The sequence below is a fragment of the Petaurus breviceps genome, unplaced genomic scaffold (genome assembly GCF_028583685.1).
Source record: "Petaurus breviceps papuanus isolate PSGF00001 unplaced genomic scaffold, PetGlider_PUasm1.0 287, whole genome shotgun sequence".
NCBI classification, from domain to species: Eukaryota; Metazoa; Chordata; class Mammalia; order Diprotodontia; family Petauridae; genus Petaurus; species Petaurus breviceps.
Genome location: NW_027186029.1, coordinates 804,635 through 822,547, shown reverse-complemented (window position 1 = coordinate 822,547; position 17,913 = coordinate 804,635). Strand labels below are relative to the sequence as shown.

General features: G+C 46.8%; 1 protein-coding gene and 1 pseudogene across 5 annotated transcripts; one reads left to right on the top strand and one right to left on the bottom strand.

The window, feature by feature from the left end:
* LOC138167675 (zinc finger protein 850-like) overlaps positions 1–17,913 on the top strand; it is a 762,790-nt pseudogene that overhangs the window by 28,046 nt on the left and 716,831 nt on the right.
* On the bottom strand, positions 1,392–14,138 carry LOC138167694 (zinc finger protein 345-like). 5 transcript variants are annotated; one of them, XM_069096657.1, is made up of 4 exons: positions 13,878–14,138; positions 13,157–13,283; positions 12,655–12,753; positions 1,392–5,440 (listed from the first exon to the last, which is right to left on the bottom strand). In XM_069096657.1, the coding sequence occupies exons 1-4, from the start codon at positions 14,037–14,039 to the stop codon at positions 3,936–3,938; spliced, it is 1,893 nt and encodes a 630-aa protein (XP_068952758.1). In that variant the 5' UTR covers positions 14,040–14,138; the 3' UTR covers positions 1,392–3,935. The 5 variants fall into 5 exon arrangements, with proteins under 5 accessions (XP_068952758.1, XP_068952760.1, XP_068952761.1 ...); XM_069096659.1 differs by having other exon boundaries at positions 12,655–12,732; XM_069096660.1 differs by having other exon boundaries at positions 12,655–12,729; positions 13,878–14,137.

The window sequence follows — 17,913 nt, the reverse complement described above, 5'->3', positions numbered from 1 at the left end:
CTAATACAAAGCTAAGAAATATGTATATTGCTTAAAATTTCCTTTCAGTAACTGCCAGGACTTTACCATGTCAAACTTTCCTAAAATTCTCAATTCCCTCCCCCACAAAATTCTCAATTCCTTGATTTTTTTATGTTCGGCTCCTCTAGGTTTGCAATGGATACATTAAAGTATCTCAACAGCTACTGTTTTACTATTTCTCTCAGTAGTTTAATTAGCTTTTCCTTTAAGTATGCAGATGATAAGTAGTCTTTAAACATAAAGCCATTTCCCACTTGTGTCTTTTTAACCATATCTACCTTTACTCCTGCCTTGATTGAAATCATGATTGTCACCTCTGCTTTTCAAAATTCACGTGAGGAATTCTACCCAACTCTTCATTTTTGCTGTCAATGTGTTTTAAGCGTGTTTCTGGCGAACATACTGTTAAATTCTGTTCCTCTCTTCTTTTACTCTCCTCCATTTTATAGTTGCATTTATTCTATTGGTAGTTATGATTTTTAGGAGTGGCTTCCCTCATTGAAGGAAGGGACTTTGATTTTTGTCTTTGGCCCCCAGTCTCTGCTCAGCGCACAATAAATGCTTATCGATCACATTCTACTTTAAAACCTTCTCTGTTCTCCCAGGGAGAGTGGGGAGTAACCATTTGTGGGCAGGCATTTGGGGAAGAATGAGATCAGCCACACTCACCCAGGATCCGTCTGACCTTACTTCTCTGCACTCTCTTCACCCAACCCAGTGCATTGGATTTTACTCTTCTTTCTCCTTTTACTCTTTCTAATCAGCCCTTTGAAGTTTAAGCTTGCTTTACTTGTGATTTCCATCTCCAATTCTACTGTCTTTCTCCATAATCAATTCCCCCCTTTCCTTCTCCTGGTCACTAGTTCCCTGTTCATGTTATTGTAGTTCTAGAGTTTACTTTTTTAATGTCTGAACTTTATTCCACTTCCAACTGTATGTCTTCCCAGTTATAAAAAAATAATAATTTTTTCAGCCTTCTTCCATGTTTTTCCCCTAATGGATTCCTTTTCTTTTTTTTTTTAAACAAGCCAGAATGACCCCATACCTAGGATCTGACTTTTCCCATCTCTGACTAAGCCCGACCTATTCACAATAATCTCTCTCACATCTGTCCTGATGTCTCCATACCTACTTCTGCCACCCTAGCTAGCACCCTAAGCCCTCACTATCATCTCTCTGGACTATTGTAATAGACACATCTAGGCCCTGAGTTTGTCCTTTTTAGTTTCTCTTGGCTCCTATGTGGACATTTTGATGATTTTACTCAGATAAGATTTCCTTAATAGGAATAATTGGAAGTCATCTATTGAGAACATATTCATAAAGCCACTGCAAACCTTAAGGCACTATGTAATGCCAACTACCATCGGTATTCAAGCATTTATTAAGCACCTATGCCACAGATATTGTGCTAGGTCCTAGGCATATGAAAATGAAATGGTCCTTTCCCTCAAGGAGTTTATATTCCATTGAGAGAGGAGTATTCAGAATAAACACAAACTAATATAATGTAGTTTGGGGAGTGGAGGCACTAATCATTAGGAAGATCAAGAAAGGTTCAGCATGGAAAATGGTGCTTGAGCCTAAACTGCACAAAAAGAAGGGATTCGGAGGGGTGGAGGTGAGGAAAGTGCATTACAAGCATGGCTGATGGTCAGTGAGTACCAAATGACGCAGAAAGTGGAATGTTGTGTCTAAAGGAGAGCAGAGACCAATCCAGCTGGGCCACGGGGTCTGCGCCAGAAATGCCTTTTCAGTGGCAGTCTCCCATGCCTGAAATGCTTTCCTGTATCTCCACTTCTTGGATTTCCTTTCTTCCTTCAAACCTCATGTCCTGTCTGAGGCTTTTCCAGGCCCCCTTGATGCTGGTGCTTCCCTCTAAGACTGCTTCCAATTTTCCCTGTCTTATACACATACATATATGAATATGTACATGTGTGTGTGTGGTTGTTTGCATGTTGTCTGCCCCTTTAGAATGTGGGCTCTTTGAGGATACAGACCATGCTTCTGCCTCTCTGTATCCCCAGAACTTAGCACAGTGCCTGGCACATGGGAAGTACTTACTAAATGCCTAATGACTTCACCATTGAATGTGAAGAGAATATATGAAGTTGGAAGGTTGTAAAGGGTTTTAAAAGACCAGAGGAGTTCAAACTATGCCAGAGGCATAAAGAAGTCATTTTGGTGTTGCCTATGTTACTGAGTCAAGGATTTTCAGAGGTTCCTCATCTCTGCTTCTGACATGGATACCCATGCCTAGGGTTCTCCAAGAGCCCTAGCTGACAGGGATGCTACCCACCCCCTCTGGGTATGGAAAATGAAGAAATGAAGACTACAGGGCCATTCATCAGGACAGCATAAAATCCTAGGTTCTAATCAGGGACTGGTGGGGTAATATGTTATTTAAGGGGATGGGGAAATGAATCAGCAAAGAAATCAAAGAAGCAGGTATAGACAAAGGAGGGCAATCAACATGGTGCCATGGAAAGATTGCTGGCCTTGAAGTGAGGATCCCTGGATGTAAAGTCCACATCAGACTCTCAACAACTATCAACTCAAAAAGCAAGTAACCCTCTTAGCTTCCTGGTCTCTGAAATGGGACAACTATTACTTGTTCAGCCTACTTCAAAGGATTGTTGGGAGTTGGGTGGAAAGCATTCTGAAAACCTTAAAGGTATCATTTGAGTTCAAGTTGTTATTATTAACCACGAGAGTATGGCCTTTTGGAATACAGGAGTGCACAGAGTAGCCAGAAGGAAAGGATGATCAACTGCATCAAATACTACATAGAAGAGAAACCAGATTTGAGATTGATGGGTAGTGAGATAATGAAGGTCCAAGAGTAGCTGTATGCCTATGTACAAATCACTTAAACCCATTACACTTTTCTCTATCTATAAAAGGGATCATATCCAAGACAGCTCCAAAGGTCTCATGATGGAAAATGCTGTCTACATCTAGAAAAAGAACTATGGAGTCTAAATGCAGAGCAAAGCATGATGTTTGCTCTTTTTTGTTGTCTCTTCTTTCTAATGATTTCTCCCACTGGTTCTTATTCTTCTTTACAACATGACTGAAAACAGGTTTAATATGAATGTATATGTAGAGGCTATATCAAATTACATGCTGTCTTGGGTGGGAAGGAGGGGAGAGATGGGGGAAAAATTTGGGACTCAATATCATATGGAAGTGAATCTTGAAAACGAAAAGTAAATAAATAACAATTTTAAATGTTCTCTAAAAGGAATCATAACACCGCCATCATTTCTTCATAGGATTTTTGTAAGGCTCAACTAAGATATAGTAATGTTGTAATGGTAATGTAAATGTAAATGCCATTTATTATTATTATTGGAAATCAGAAGAATTTTCGAGAGGTCTGGCAATGAAAAAAGGAGATGGCTTAGTGAATGGATGGATAGAGGGTTTTTTTGTTTTGAGAAACTGGGAGATCTGAACATAAAGCTCAGAAAAAGCCAGTGGTAGAAGTTTAATTTGCAAAGAAAAACAGAGATGACTGCCAAAGTAATGTCCTGGACTAAAAAGGAACTGGTAGCATCCAGGCACAGGCAAAGGAATCAACCTTTGGAAAGAAGAGGGAGTAGGCTGCACTGGCCATGGTGACCGGAAGAAGAAAGTATTCAGCATTCTGGGCATCTGTGATGAGTGGAGTAAATATTCCATATTTCTACAGCTTTCTCAGTAATTTAAGAGTGAACAACAGTGTTTGCTATAAAGTGTGAGACAGGACAAAGGAAGTGGCTTGGAACTTCAGGAGAGGGAAAAAAGTTTAGAGCAGCCACAGAGGGAAATTAGGCATGGATTCACTTCATCTATATATTTTGCTTTAGTTTGACTTAGCTAGTTTTCAGTAGTGTTTGCTCTGTCTGAAACCCTTCTCACTTTCATCGTATTCATAAGGACTTAACTTTATAAGACTTCTCTCCAGGATGCATTTTGTGGTGTTGAGTAAGTAGTTTCTCTGTGTGGAAATCATTCTCACACATACTATATTCAGGTGGTTTTTCTCCAGTGTGAATTTTCTGATGTCGAGTAAGCTGTGAGCTCCAGCAGAAGGCCTTCCCACATTCATTACATTCATAAGGTTTCTCTCCAGTATGAATTACCTTGTGTTGAGTAAGTTGCGAGCTCCTGCGGAAGGTTTTCCCACACACCTTACATTCATATGGTTTCTCTCCAGTATGAATTCTCTGGTGTTGTATTAGTCCAGTACTTCTGTGGAAGGATTTCCCACATTCATTACATTCAAAAGGTTTCCACCCAGTGTGAATTCTTTGATGTTGTGTAAGTCCTGTGCTTCTGTGGAAGGCCTTCCCACACTGGTTACATTCAAAAGGTTTTTCTCCTGTATGAATTACTTTATGTCGAATAAGCTGTGATGTCTGGTGGAAAGCCTTCCCACACTCACTACATTCATATGGTTTCTCTCCAGTATGAATGATCTGATGTTGTGTAAGTTGTGACCTGCGGCAAAAGGCCTTCCCACATTCACTACATTCATAAAGTTTCTCTCCAGTATGAATTCTCTGATGCTGATTAAGTTGTGAGCTCCGGCAGAAGGTCTTCCCACATTCATTGCATTCATAAGGTTTCTCTCCTGTATGAATTTTCTGATGTTGTGTAAGTCCTGTGCTCCGGTGGAAGGCCTTCCCACATTCTTTACACTCATAAGGTTTCTCTCCAGTATGAATTCTCTGATGTACAGTAAGTTGTATCCTCTGGCGAAAAGCCTTCCCACATTCATTACATTCAAAAGGTTTCTCTCCACTATGTATTCTCTGATGTTGAATAAGCCGTGAACACCAATGGAAGGCCTTCCCACAATCATTACATTCATACAGTTTCTCTCCAGCATGAATTCTCTGATGTACAATAAGTTGTGAACTTCGGCTGAAGGTCTTCCCACATTCAACACATTCAAATGGATTCTCTCCTTTATGAACTGCTTGATGCTGAGTAAGTTCTGTGAACTGGTAGAAAGTTTTCCCACATATATGACATTCATAAAATTTCTCTCCACTATGAATCTTCTGACGTTCAGTAAGTCTGCTCAAATGGAAGGCCCTTTCACATCTGTTATATTCATAGGATTTCCCTCGAGTGTGTATTTGCCAATGTTCAGTAAAATGAGAACTCCATTGGAAGCTCTTGCCACATTCCTCAGGTTTCTTAGAAATTTGACCTTTCTGACACTTAGCAAGGTCTGAATTGTAACTGATGAGTTTCCCACATTCATTAGATTTAGAAAATATCTTCTTTGGGCTGTTTCGATTATGTTTCCTTAGTTCTAGTCTGGAATGTTTATCTTCATTGTGTTCCTGCCTCTGTAACCTCGCTTTACATGCCCAGGCTTCTAGGTCTGGAGCTGATTCCTCTGGGTCAGATCTATGCTTCCAACCTGAAAGAAAGTGTTTCAGAAATATAAATATCCCCTCTCCCTGCTGAGTGCATAGTCCTACCTTCTATCTCCTCCCTTAAGAAAAACAACTGTCAGACTTTACAGGAAGAACAAATGACAAGACAGATTTTATTATTAATAATTATTATTACTAATTAACATTGTTACTGTAGTCATGACCACATTATACACAGGCTCCACCTTGTGCTTGTATGCTCATTCCTTCTATGTAGATGCCTGGATGCTAATAAGTCTGTGCCTTCAAACTCACTACACCCTCAGTGATTATATTTCTCCAAAAGAGGAAACGGATGCTTCCCTAGACTCAGTGACTCATCCAAGGTGATACTGCTAAGTGTCAAGGCTAGAGTGTGAATGAAGGCTTCTGGCTCTGATCTATCGTGACCTTTCCACTGTTCCCCGAGGTCTCTACAAACAGGCAAATAGAAAGGGCTGAAGCAGAACAAATGGATGCAAACTACACAGGGTACACTTTCAGCTCGACCTAAAGAATGAAGGTTATGACAAGAAAAGCCAAAGAAAATGGGTTATTTAACTGAATGTTAGGGATATAACAGCCCTTGGAAATCACCTGGTCTATTCCCCTCCTTTCAAAGAGGAAGAAACTGAGGCTACAAAGAGAAATACCTCCCATCCAGTCACAGTTGATTACTAGAGGGTGTGGACTCTTCACGTCTGAACTCCCAGGAGTCACAGAAGCAGAAATGTAGAACTAGAGAGCTGACAGGAATCTCAGAAGCCATTGAGGCCAACTCCTCGCCAAAAAGGAACATCCTCCTGATAATTCACCAAACAAGCAGCCACCAAGCCTCAAATGGAAACTCCTTGAAGACTAGGCTAAAGAGTCCCTCCCAGGGCGGCCAGGTAGCACAGAGAGTAAGAGCACCGGCCCCAGAGTCGGGATGACCTGGGATCGAATCCGGGCCCAGAAACACCTGGCCGTGTAACCTTGAGCGAATTACTTAACCCCAATTGCTTAGGGGAGGCCAGGTGGCTCAGTGGGTTAGAGCACCGGCCCCAGAGTCGGGATGACCTGGGATCGAATCCGGGCCCAGAAACACCTGGCCGTGTAACCTTGAGCGAGTTACTTAACCCCAATTGCTTAAAAAAAAAAAAAGAGTCCCTCCCAAGGCAAAAAAAAGTCCCTCTCACAAGCCAAAATGTGCTTCTTTACAGCTTCCAAGCACTGGGCCCAGCCTCTGCCCTCTGAGGCCAAACTCAACAAATACATCTCTTCTACCTACTGTGACAGCCTTGAAATATGGAACAGCCTTCCTGGCTCCTGAGTCTTCTCTTCTCCAGGGTTAAATGCTCTTAATTCCTTCAGCTCAATGCTTTTCACTATTCTAGTTGTCTTCCTTTGAACCCTCTCCAATTTAGAAATATCCTTTCTAAATGATAGGGCAGAATACAGAGAGATTATCACCTCCTTACTTCTGGAAAATTTGTTCCTCCATGCTCCTTTGTGCCTGACCCTACCACAAAGCCCCAATTCAGGAAATAAACCTATAAAGGTGAGAAAATCAAAGAAAACCCCAACCAGTATCAAAAATTATTGTAAATAAAAGTCCATAAAAAGGGCAGCCAGAGACTCAATTTTTTTTAAATGGATTTTCTACAAATATTACATCAGGAAGTCTTTACTTTTGGGTATCATGGACCTCTTTGGCAGTCTAGTGAACATATGGATCCTTCCTCAGAATAATCGTTTTTAAATACATAAGATCAAAAAAGGAAACTAAGTATGTTGAGACAATGGCCAACATATTAAAAACACATACACACATGTTCCTGGACCCCAGATTAAAAATCCCTTGATAGGGGTGTCCAGGTGGCACAGTGAGTAAGAGCGCTGGCCCCAGGGTCGGGAGACCTGGGATCGGTTCTGGCCTCAGATACTTGGCACCCACACAAAAGTAACTGGCCATGTAGCCTTGAGCAAGTTACTTAACCCCAATTGCATAAAAAAAAAATCCCTGGATAACATGAATACCTGGAAAAATGAAGCAAGAAGGTGAAGATTAAATTAAAACTCCTGAGGAAAGAAATGAGGAGAGATTAATTATCTCAGAAGAGAAATTGATCAATTTGATCCAATCTAAAAACTAGAACAGACCAACCAGAAATCAAAAGCTCTACAAGAGGGCAAGAAATTATTAGAGTAAAATCAAAATATTACAAAAATAGAATAAAATATAAGATGTGCGTTTAAAAACAACTGGCCTGGGAAACAGGTCAGAAAGGTAATTTAAGAAGCATTAGACTCCCTCAAATCATGATCAATCAAAAAGCCTGAATACTATTTCAAAAAATCATAAATGAAAACTGCCCAGCTCCATTAGAACCAGATGAGGGCAAAGTGACAATGCAAAGAACCCACCTATCACACCCTGAAAGCTCCACAAGCAAAAAAGCTCACATTAAGCAAGCTTTTGGAAAGAAACAGTCCAAGTTCCAAGGGTCCACCACACACAAGACTTGGCAGCATCTGCTATACTAAAAAGGAGAGCACAGAATACAATATTCCAAAAGCAATAGATAGGCTTATGACCAAGAATAACTCATCCTGCAAAGCTGAGCATAACCCTAGGAAAAAAAGTAGCAGAGTAAAGGACTTTCCAGTATTCCTGATGAAGAGCCCAGAACTGAAGACAAGCACAAGAGTCAAGAGGAAGCTGGAGTTCTGGCGAGGATCAAATGAGAAAATATTTGTAGAACTGCTTGGCACAGTGCCTGGCACACAAGGGACACTATATACATGCTAATTCCCTTCCCTTCCCTTCCCCTAGAAGAAATTGCAAGGTACTGTATAATGCTGTAGTACTAATACTCTCATCAGGAGAGAACAAGTGCCCTTCAAATAAGACAAAGGAAGGGCCTAGGGATAGATTGATTCCATTCTAAGGGTTTTACAGTTGGGAAAGAGAAAGCAGGGCAAAAGGAATGTCATAGCATACAAAGGAGGAGGAAGGGGTTGTGGGTAACGACAAGGTCAACACACTGCAGCAGAAGGAAGGTGCAGGTCGTAAGAAGTGAGGAGACTGGTGTCTGTGTAGATGTCGGCATGTACACTGGAATCCCAAACAATCTCTAAGAGCAGGGGCTGGACTAGAGAGGAAGACTGTAAGTCAGATACCGAACTCTTTGAGAACAAAAAGAGAGTGACTGGGGTGGGGGATGCAGGGGACAATTTGCCATCAGGATTTGAATACGATACATTTGGATGGAGTGACTCTGGAAGGACCAGAGGCCACCGAGGGATGGCAGAAAGGGCTAGATCAGGAGGAGCCCACTCTCCCTCCAGGGACCATGACTGATGGGGATGAGAGAAGGTGCCTCCAGGACTGGAGAAGGTGCCCAGTGTGCTGTATCTTCTGTGGGCAGATGGAAGGAGAAAGGAAGTGTGGAATAGTCTGGGGCTTCATAGGGTACATGGCAGGGGAGGTAGAGGGGCAGGGGCAGGGGGGATGGTCACAGTGATCATCAATAGTAATGATAGCTAACCTTTCTTTAGTGCCTTGAGGTTTACAAGATGCTTTACATATATGGTGTCCGTATCTCATTTGATCCTCACAACAACCCTGAGAGACAGGTGCTATTTTACAGATGTGGAAACTGAGGCTGAGAGCTGTTAAATAACCACTTAAAAGATAATGAGTACCCGAGGGAGGGTGCAACCTTGGGTATTCCCTACCTAGAGATGAATGGGGAAGAAGAGGGGAATGAGCAGAAAGAGATTTCTCGTCTATGGATGGAACCACTGACTCTGAATCCCTGGGATTCTGAAAGGAATCTCAGAATTTCAGAGTTTGGGATTGAGAAAGAGAGGAGGTCAGGCACAGGCTGACATGAATCATAGTTCTGAGGAAAGCGGCTCAAAGGGGTCAGAGGGAGATTATAAGAAAGACACAGTGGAAGGCAGCCCAGGAAGGATGGGAAACCCTTAACAATGAAATTCGGAGGTCAAAAAAGAGAAAACTAGATAACTCCAATTACTTCCAACATCCAAGTGTTTATATGAGTAAAATCAGGGGAAATAAAAGGAAAGAAGTGGGGAAAATAAATAGAAGCTCACCCCCAGCCATTCCCCCAAAAAGCATATATCCAAAGAAAATGAAGAATTTTCTAAAGAATTACAAACTGTACTTGACCAGAGATTTCGAATGACTAATTAGAGAAATGAAAATTAAAATGACTCTGAGCTTTTACCTCCCACTCTGAAAACTGATCAAACTGGCCAAAGATAGAACTCTGACTGTTGGGGGGTTTGTGGGAAAACAGGAACCATGAGTGATGCACTGCCTGTGAAGCTGAGAATTGGTTTTATTTGTTTTGGATTTCAATTTCAAATTATGGCAGATACTCAAAGACCCAGAGATCTCCCTCAATCATGCACTCAAGCAAGTCACATGGAAAAAAAGGTCTACAGAAACAGCTACATTCTCTGTGGCAGAGAACTGGGAAAAAGCAGATGCCTGCTCACCCACTGGAGAAGGGCTGGAAAAACCACGGTAAGTGATTGTAATGGAAAATTATCGTGCCGTTAGAAATGAGGAAAAGAGGTATGCCACACCCTACACACTCCAAGAGGACAATAGCTACAGGGCCACCTCCACCTTGGTCAGGGGAAGGCGATGGGACAGATCTGTGAGAACTTTGCTCCGAACGGTTAGCCGGGCCAGTTCACCTTGGGCAGCATGTTGAGCTATGGCTTGCAGGACTACATAGTCAGAGTGATGAGAACCAAGCATAATGAGTTCACCACGGCGTACTTTAAGAAGACTGTAGATAACAGTGACTATTTCAAAATGACTCTGCATGGGAGAAGTGAGCAGCCGAGACCCGAACTGAAAGAAAGCTTCATAAACCTAGTCGAGTCTTTGGGCCTCACTGATAGCAACATTACATTCCCAGCAAGAGTCGAAGAGTGCATTCCTGTTAAGGCCCGAGCAAGGTCCAAGTCCTGAAAAGACTTTCACCTTGCCAGTCCTGTCGGACATTCTGAGATCCACAGCCCTCCCCTCCTCCCCCCCCATCTACCGCATTCCCCCTCCACAAGCGGGTCATCTACTTTAATCATCTTTCAACAAACAAGTTGGGGTGCCTCTTCTTCCAGCCCCTGACTGATTCCACAACCTGAGATTCCCCTCGTCAATTGATAGTGGTGGAAGAATAAACAGTGTCAAGTGCCAAAAAAAAAAAAAAAAGAAATGAGGAAAAAAAGGAATTTAGAAAAGCATGGAATGACCTTCATGAACTGATGCGGACTGAAACAAACAGAACCCAGAGAATAACGAGCCGAGTGGCTCCGGCAGCGCCGATGAAGACAGCTACAAGTGCGAGGAACTGAAAAGGCGAGCACAGTCCCAGAAGAGACAGCGAAGGCCACCTTCTCCCCCACAGTGGAACGGAGGAAGACGGCCGGGCCCAACCACTGCAGACGCTGCCGGGGCAGCCAGGATGATGGACATTTGGGCTTGATTCCTTGGTCACAAAGGAGGGCTCGATCTGGAGGGCGGGAGTGGAAGCACTTATCAAAGCTTTTATGTAAAGAATGAACTCTGATGCCACAAAGGGAAGCGACTCTAACAAGAGGGAACAATGGGATGTCTGCAGAAAGCCACGTGGCTGCACAAGCACCCTCCGTGTTGAGACTGAAGGATGAAGCACGGCCAGAGCACCTGGGATACACGTCTGAATGTGGCATGGTCCTGTGAGGGAGTGTCAGGAGGCAACGCAAAGGGTTTGCTTGATTCTTAGTTATCTTGAGGGAAAGAAGTAGGTCAAAGAGGGGACGACAATGGAGAGAAGGCAGAGTACCTCAAATGTGATTTTCCTTCTGTTTTTAGAAATGTTTTCTCTAGCAAGGAGAATGATTTTTGGGCTGGACCTGAGACAACAAAAATGACTACCAGGTAACTGATCCCAAAGATAAATAAGGGGGCAGGTAGTCAGAAATTACTTAAGCTATCCTTGGTGAATTCATCACCTAGCCCAGAGAAATGCCGTCCTAGAGGAAATGGAGGGTGGTACTGATGGGCCACCATCAGTAATATCTGAAAGACTGTAGACAGAACCACAGGGCTAGAGAAGGGCAAATTTTTGTTCAAATTTCCAAAAAGGGAAGAAAACAGCCTGTTAAACTATAGCCTGGTGAGCTTAGAGTTCAATTTCTTAGAAAATTCTGTTACTATAAGAAAATGGAAGGGCTGTGAGAAGGAAAAGGGCTGCTTGTTAACAAGTGATTATTCACTTCCAAAGGGCACAATGGGAAGAGGAAGTCAGAAGGATAGGGACCTAGGGATGGTAGGGCTGACATGGACGGAAACAAAGGCAAATCAGGAGTGGTCAAGGGAGCTTTCACTCAGGCAGCCCCAGACTACAAACAAATCTCTAAGGGGAAGGTTTTTCTAGACATAGGACGTGAGATGGTCATTCCCTCCACCCCTGGCCTCAGTTAAGATGCTGATCTGATCTGAGCTGGAGGGGCAGGGGCTGAGGTTCAGGACGCAGACTGAGCCAGAATGGGTAGTCAGGAGGCCTGGTGTTATGAGGCAGTAGATTCATTCATCCTTCCTGGCTCCCAGGGAAAGCTCTGCCCATGGTCCCAGTTCAGATGCTGACTGAGTCATCACCTCGTTAGGAGGATAATGGAGGCGGCCCTATCTTCAGTCTTAGTGTGGGCCAGAAAGTCTGATGATAAAAGGTGAGAAGTGGTGATCAGATGGCAAGAGGGAATGGCTGGGGCCTCGCACTCTCCTTCACACTCTGCAGGCTCGGGCCAAAAGAGCTGACCCACGGGCCTCTGCCCAGGATTGCTCCACGCTGAAAGGTTCTTCTGAAGCCACATCACACATGGGGTTTTCCTGCCCTCCCTACTTCTTAATGCCTTCCCCCACCCCAGATTTCTTCGTATGTTTAAGAGTTCCCCTCTGTTTTTGTGCCTATCTCAGTGGCAGACACTTGGCAGGTACTCAATAAATGTTTGTGGAATTAAATCTACCCTCTACAGGCACACATCTTCCTCTAATGGCAGAAGGGAATGTGAACGAAGAGATGTCTGGGCATGCATGTTCTGGGGTGAAGGCTGCAGCCTCAGCTCTCCTTCCAAGGGCTTTGACAAACATCTTCCTGCCACCATCTGGAAGGCACTTCCCTGCCACTGCCTCGTCCCCCTCCTGTCACATACTCACCTTGATGGCTACTTCCTGAGTCTTCTTTCTCCTGCTTCACCTGGCCATGAACACCTGGCTTGGACACTGCCAGTCCTGCTTGTTGGAAATGAGAGAATTCTAGGGACAAAGAACCTACTCACAATGTGCTCCTGGTCCCTGTGTCTTCAGGGAAAAGTGGACGTGCTATCTATGGAGGACGCTCTTTGGAGTGTTTCTAGAGAGTCTGAGGGGAAACTGTGACTTTGGGTTCAGAAAGATGGTCCCTTCCCTGCTCAGATGGGACTCTTGCCTGCCCTCACGCATCTTCCCTGGGATGTTAGGGGCGAGATAGGACCAGAAAAAACAGAGAGTGGGGCCAGGCTGGGGCATCCGGGTGCCAGGTGTACACAGCTCTTCCCCGGCCACAAAAAGAGCGGCCATTTCTGCTACTGCAGCCCTAAGACACCACGAGCATTCACTCGGGGAGGAAACCAAGACTTTGCCCTGGGCAGACTGTGAGGAAGGAGAAAACGGTCATTACCCAGGCAGACCAGGTTCCTGTAGTTCTCCAGCATCACGTCCTTGTACAGCTCCTTCTGAGCCGGGGCCAAGCATCGCCATTCTTCCCAGGTGAAGTCCACGGCCACGTCCTGGAAGGTCACTGCCTCCTGAAACACCAGACACTTGTGCTAATCCGTGCGCCTGCAGGGGGGGTGGGGAGCAGGGAGGCGTTCTGTTCACGCTCCCGTCTCGGCTGCGGAGTTCAAGCCTGGCCTCACGCATTTACCAGCCGTGTGACCCTGGGCAAGTCACTTCGTTCTGCTTGCCTCAGTCTCTTCATTTGTAAAATGAGCCAGGGAAGGACATGGCAAACCACTGCAGCATCTTCCCCGAGGAAACACCCCGTGGGGCCAGGAAGAGTCGAGCACACCGAACGTGGTCATCCCTGACCCTCCCGGGGTCTCAGGGCGCTCCGGGAAGGAGCTCGCGTGGGTCGCTCCATCCTGCCTCGGGCGCTGCTGCTGACTGTCCATAGGGAGCATGAAGGGAGGCACCGCCTCCTGGAGCCCCCAGGGACCCTGGGTGCCTCCACCCAACGTGCCCAGATCGCCTCCCAGACCAGCTCAGTGCCTGGAGCGCAGAGGAGAGAGGAGCAGAGCCAGGACCCACCCCCCCGGGATCCTCAGCCCCGCCCCCAGCCCTCGTGGCCCCGCCCCCTCGCTTTCCAGCCCTCCAGCCCCGCCCCCTGGGCCCGCGCTCACCGGCCTGGGCACAGGGGCCATGTCAGCCTCGCTCATCCCCCTTGCTCCCGCGGACGCCTCTGACCCGAGTTCGCCCGAGACGGCCGGGGCGGGACCACAACTCTGTTCGGATTGGTTCCCCCTACGCCCCTCTCCCCGGAACCGACCTATGAAAGCGTCCATTAGTGAAAGGAGGTGGTGCTCATCTCGAATTGCGCACGCGCGACTCTCTCTGTGCCAGCTACCCTCAGTCAGGGACAAGGCTTAGGACTCAGCTGACCCTGGGGCGCAGGCGCGAGAAGGAGGGGCCGCACCGGAAATGATCCCCTCCGCTCCCCCACCCAGAGGTGTCGCGTGGCCTTCTGGGAAACGGAGTCCACCGGACTTAAGACCGACTCGTTTCCCCTAGGGCGCAAGCGCAGGAGTGAGAGGCCTTCCCCGCCCCCAACGGAGGCGCTCCCGTGGCCTGTTGGGAAATAGAGTTCGAAGGACTCCGCCAGCCCCAGCTGGAGCCTCCGACCTTGGAGCCTCCCCTCTCTCTCTCCCAATTTCCTTCCCCCAGACACGCCCCGCCCATCCCGCCGTCCTCTTCTCAGCTCTAGTAGAAATTCTCTCGGCCTCCCCTCCCCCACCTCGGCCTCCGCGATGCTCCGGGGCTCAGACGCCCAATCTCCCGACACCGGGCATTTGCACTGGCTGCCCCCGGCAGGAGGCTCTGCCTCCCGGCCCCTTCCCTCACGGCCAGAACCCCCTTAGGCGTCCCCCCTCGGAGGAGGCTCCAGAGACGCCCACGGGGCGGCCTCGTGCGCTTGCTTGGACCCCGGGGCAGGAGCCCGAGATCGATCCCGAAGCGCAGCTAAGTCTCCACTTGTGCCCCAAGTCCGTCTGCTCGGAATCCTTGTGACCCACGCGCGTCCACGCCCTGTCCTCCCAAGGGACCCCACGCGCGTCTGTGTCCTGTTCTCCCACGGCCTCCCGCATTTCTGCGTTAACTGAAGCCCTCGGCCCCAGGGCTCTCCTCCCAGCCGCCAGTCCAAGGCAGACCACGCAGCAGCGGAAACATCGGCCGCCAGCGGAGCCCTGGGGTTCCTGCACCACAGCGCCCACAGGAGGGCACCGGGCAGCAGCCGAGAGGGGCATCCTGGCCAGGACATCCACCCAGATGGGCTTTAACTGGAAAAGAGGAAGGAGGGGGAGGGGGAGGAGACGACCTTTCTCCAGACAGCCTCCATGTGGGAAGGGGAGGCAGCCCCCCCTCCACATCCCCCCCGCCCCGGGCGGGCAGACCCCAGAGTCCCCTGGCTCCAGCCTGCCACGCCTCCCGTCTCCTGCTGGGTGAAGCCGTTCCCAGAGGAAAGGCTGCCGGGCATGGGGCCAAGCATTGAATCCTTGGGGACCAGCTCGAAGCAGCGGCAGCCAGCTCCCAGCCCCTGCTCTGCACACCACTCCTCCGAGGGTAGAGCGACCGAGCCCCTGGCTTTTGGAACATTCTCCTACCTGGTCTGCCCTTCAGCCCCAGTGACTCTGGGCTCCTGCCGATCATCAACCGAAGCCCGCCACCCACTTCCTCGTTCCCATGCCCCTCAATGCCACCCCAAGGCTCACTCCAGCTCCACCCAGCCCTCCCATTGTGTCCTCTGGCTTCATGTTAAATCTATTCTCCCCCTCCTTCGGTCCAGTAGCTCACAATGGGAGCCGGACTCCACAGCCTGGCTGCACCTTCACTCATTCTCCTGGACAGACTAGGGGTGGTAGAATACTCCTTCCTCCCCGGGGCCACTTCCAGTTTCTCCCCATTCTTCCATCATGCCGGCATTTCTCTTCCTTTGAGGTCCATGCTGTTCCTATCTAGTGCCAAATAAAAATCTTGGTAGCTGTTGTCTGCACACCCCAGGTCACCATCCCTCTTCCTTCTTCAATGACTTTGATACCTGGCTTACAGTTTTCCTCTTCTCTTTAACACCTGGCCTCATATTAGGGGACCACAGATTTATGTTACCCAACCCCATCTGGGCCCTCATTACTGGGAGGCAATCCTACCATGCCCTTCTTGTCAGTTCACTGTCTCACTCTCTCCAGCAGTTCTTCCAAACCTCATCCCCTTTCAACTTTCCATGGTTCCCTCCCCTCTATTCTCTCAGCTGGGAACTTTGCCTCATATTTTACAGGGGAAAAAAATTTGAGGCCATTCACTGTGAATTTCCTCTTTTCTTCTCCTCATCTCTTGTCTCTCAGGTGCCTTCCATCCCTCTCTCTCCTCCATCACCCCTGTCTCCTGGGATGAGGTGGTCTTACTCTCTCCCAAGGCTGAGCCCTCTGCCTGCCCAAGCGATCTCATCCCACCCCATATCCTCCAACAAATTGCACCCTCTGTCATTCCCACCCCATCACTTATTTTCAATCCTTCCTTCTCCAGTGGCTCATTTCCTCTTGCGTATAAACATGCACACTTCTCCCCATCCTGAAAAAAAGCCCTCACTTGATGCTTCCATCCCTGTTATCACCCTTTACCTCTTTTATTCTTTGTAGCTAAACTTCTAAAAGGCCTGTCTCTAGCCTCTTTTTCTACCTATAGTACTCAGTACAGTGTCTGACACATAGTAGGTGCTTAATAAATGTTTATCGTGTGATTGAACTGAGATGAAATCTAAGAAAGGAACTGTCAATGAGCACCACGGAGAATGCACTAGAGATTCTAACCCAAAGAGGCAAGTTCTGCCTCATAGGCATCACTAAGACATGGTAGAATGGCTCAGGCAATTAGATTCAAGCTTTGGAAGGGCAGGATTTATACAGGCTCAGCAAAGAGTCAAAGGACGTGAAAGACAATGCTATAGATAAAAGAGGGAGGTTGAGTTTAAGAAGTGTGTGACACATCCAGTTAGAGATGTCCAGTAGGCAGTTGGATATGGGAAATGGGAGGTGAGGAGAGAGATCAGAGCTGGAGAAATAGCTCTGGGAATCATCTAGGATAATTGAGGAACCATGTAATAGTAATGGAATTAGAAGATCCCCTAATTTTGGCAAGCTAACAGGTACTTAGTACCTAGTCCAAGAATTAAGACTCAAAACCTGTGAATCCCACAGTGGGATGGACTTCCTGATGTAACAGGAAGGGGCAGGAACAGGGAGGAGCTAATACCTTATACAAGGAAAAGCCCAAGCTAGAGAATCAGAACTTCTTGGAACAAGCAGCTGGAGGCTGAGGAGGAGAGGCCCAGGCTGGAGAAAGTGATTTTGATTTCGAGAACAGAGCTTATGGCGGCTGAGCTTCTTTTGAGAGTCAGCCAGAACTTCTGCTGAGAGCTTCCAAGGGCCAGCCAGAACTCTGAAGACTTCCAAGGGCCAGCGGGAGCTGTGAGAGGAAGCACGACTGTGGTGCTGGTACTTTGTCTTTTGGGGCTCTATGTTGATTTCACAGGCAAAAAGTGAATTGATGAGGAGGCCAACAATGTGAATGAATGTTATTGTGGCTTGGTTAAGCTTTGTATTCCCAGGAACAGAAACTGTGAAGGACTTGAGGTGGATTAGACACTGTGAGCTTCAATATGGAACAGGAGCTGTATGGAGAGGTGGACAAGGAACTGGGAGCTGTCTGCCTTTCTACCTTTGAACTCAGGTGGCAGTTGGTTAGATTCAGGCAGGAGCTGGGACCATGGAAGCTGAGAGCCTGCCTTGAGTCAAGATGAAAAGACCTCTCCTTGGGTATTTCATGCTGACTGATGAGATTGTAACTTATTTGTGACCTAGGGGTGGATGGCCTTTGTACTTTCCACTACCCCTTAAGAGGGTACTGAGTAGTGACTGATGATATTGTAACTTAATTGCACCCATGGTGGAGGACTTTCACCTTTGTACTTTGTGTCAATTAAGGAGGCTTGCCTCCTTAAGGGTGATTGAATTAAGGATTTACTAAATGAAGGTCTTACTAAATGAGTGTTATCTTTTACTTAAAACTATGTGACCACTTTGGTGAAAACTATGTGGACATTTTAGTGATAAGTTGTGAAGTTAAAACATTCTGAATGCTGTACTTTGTTTTCGGTGAATGTTGTTG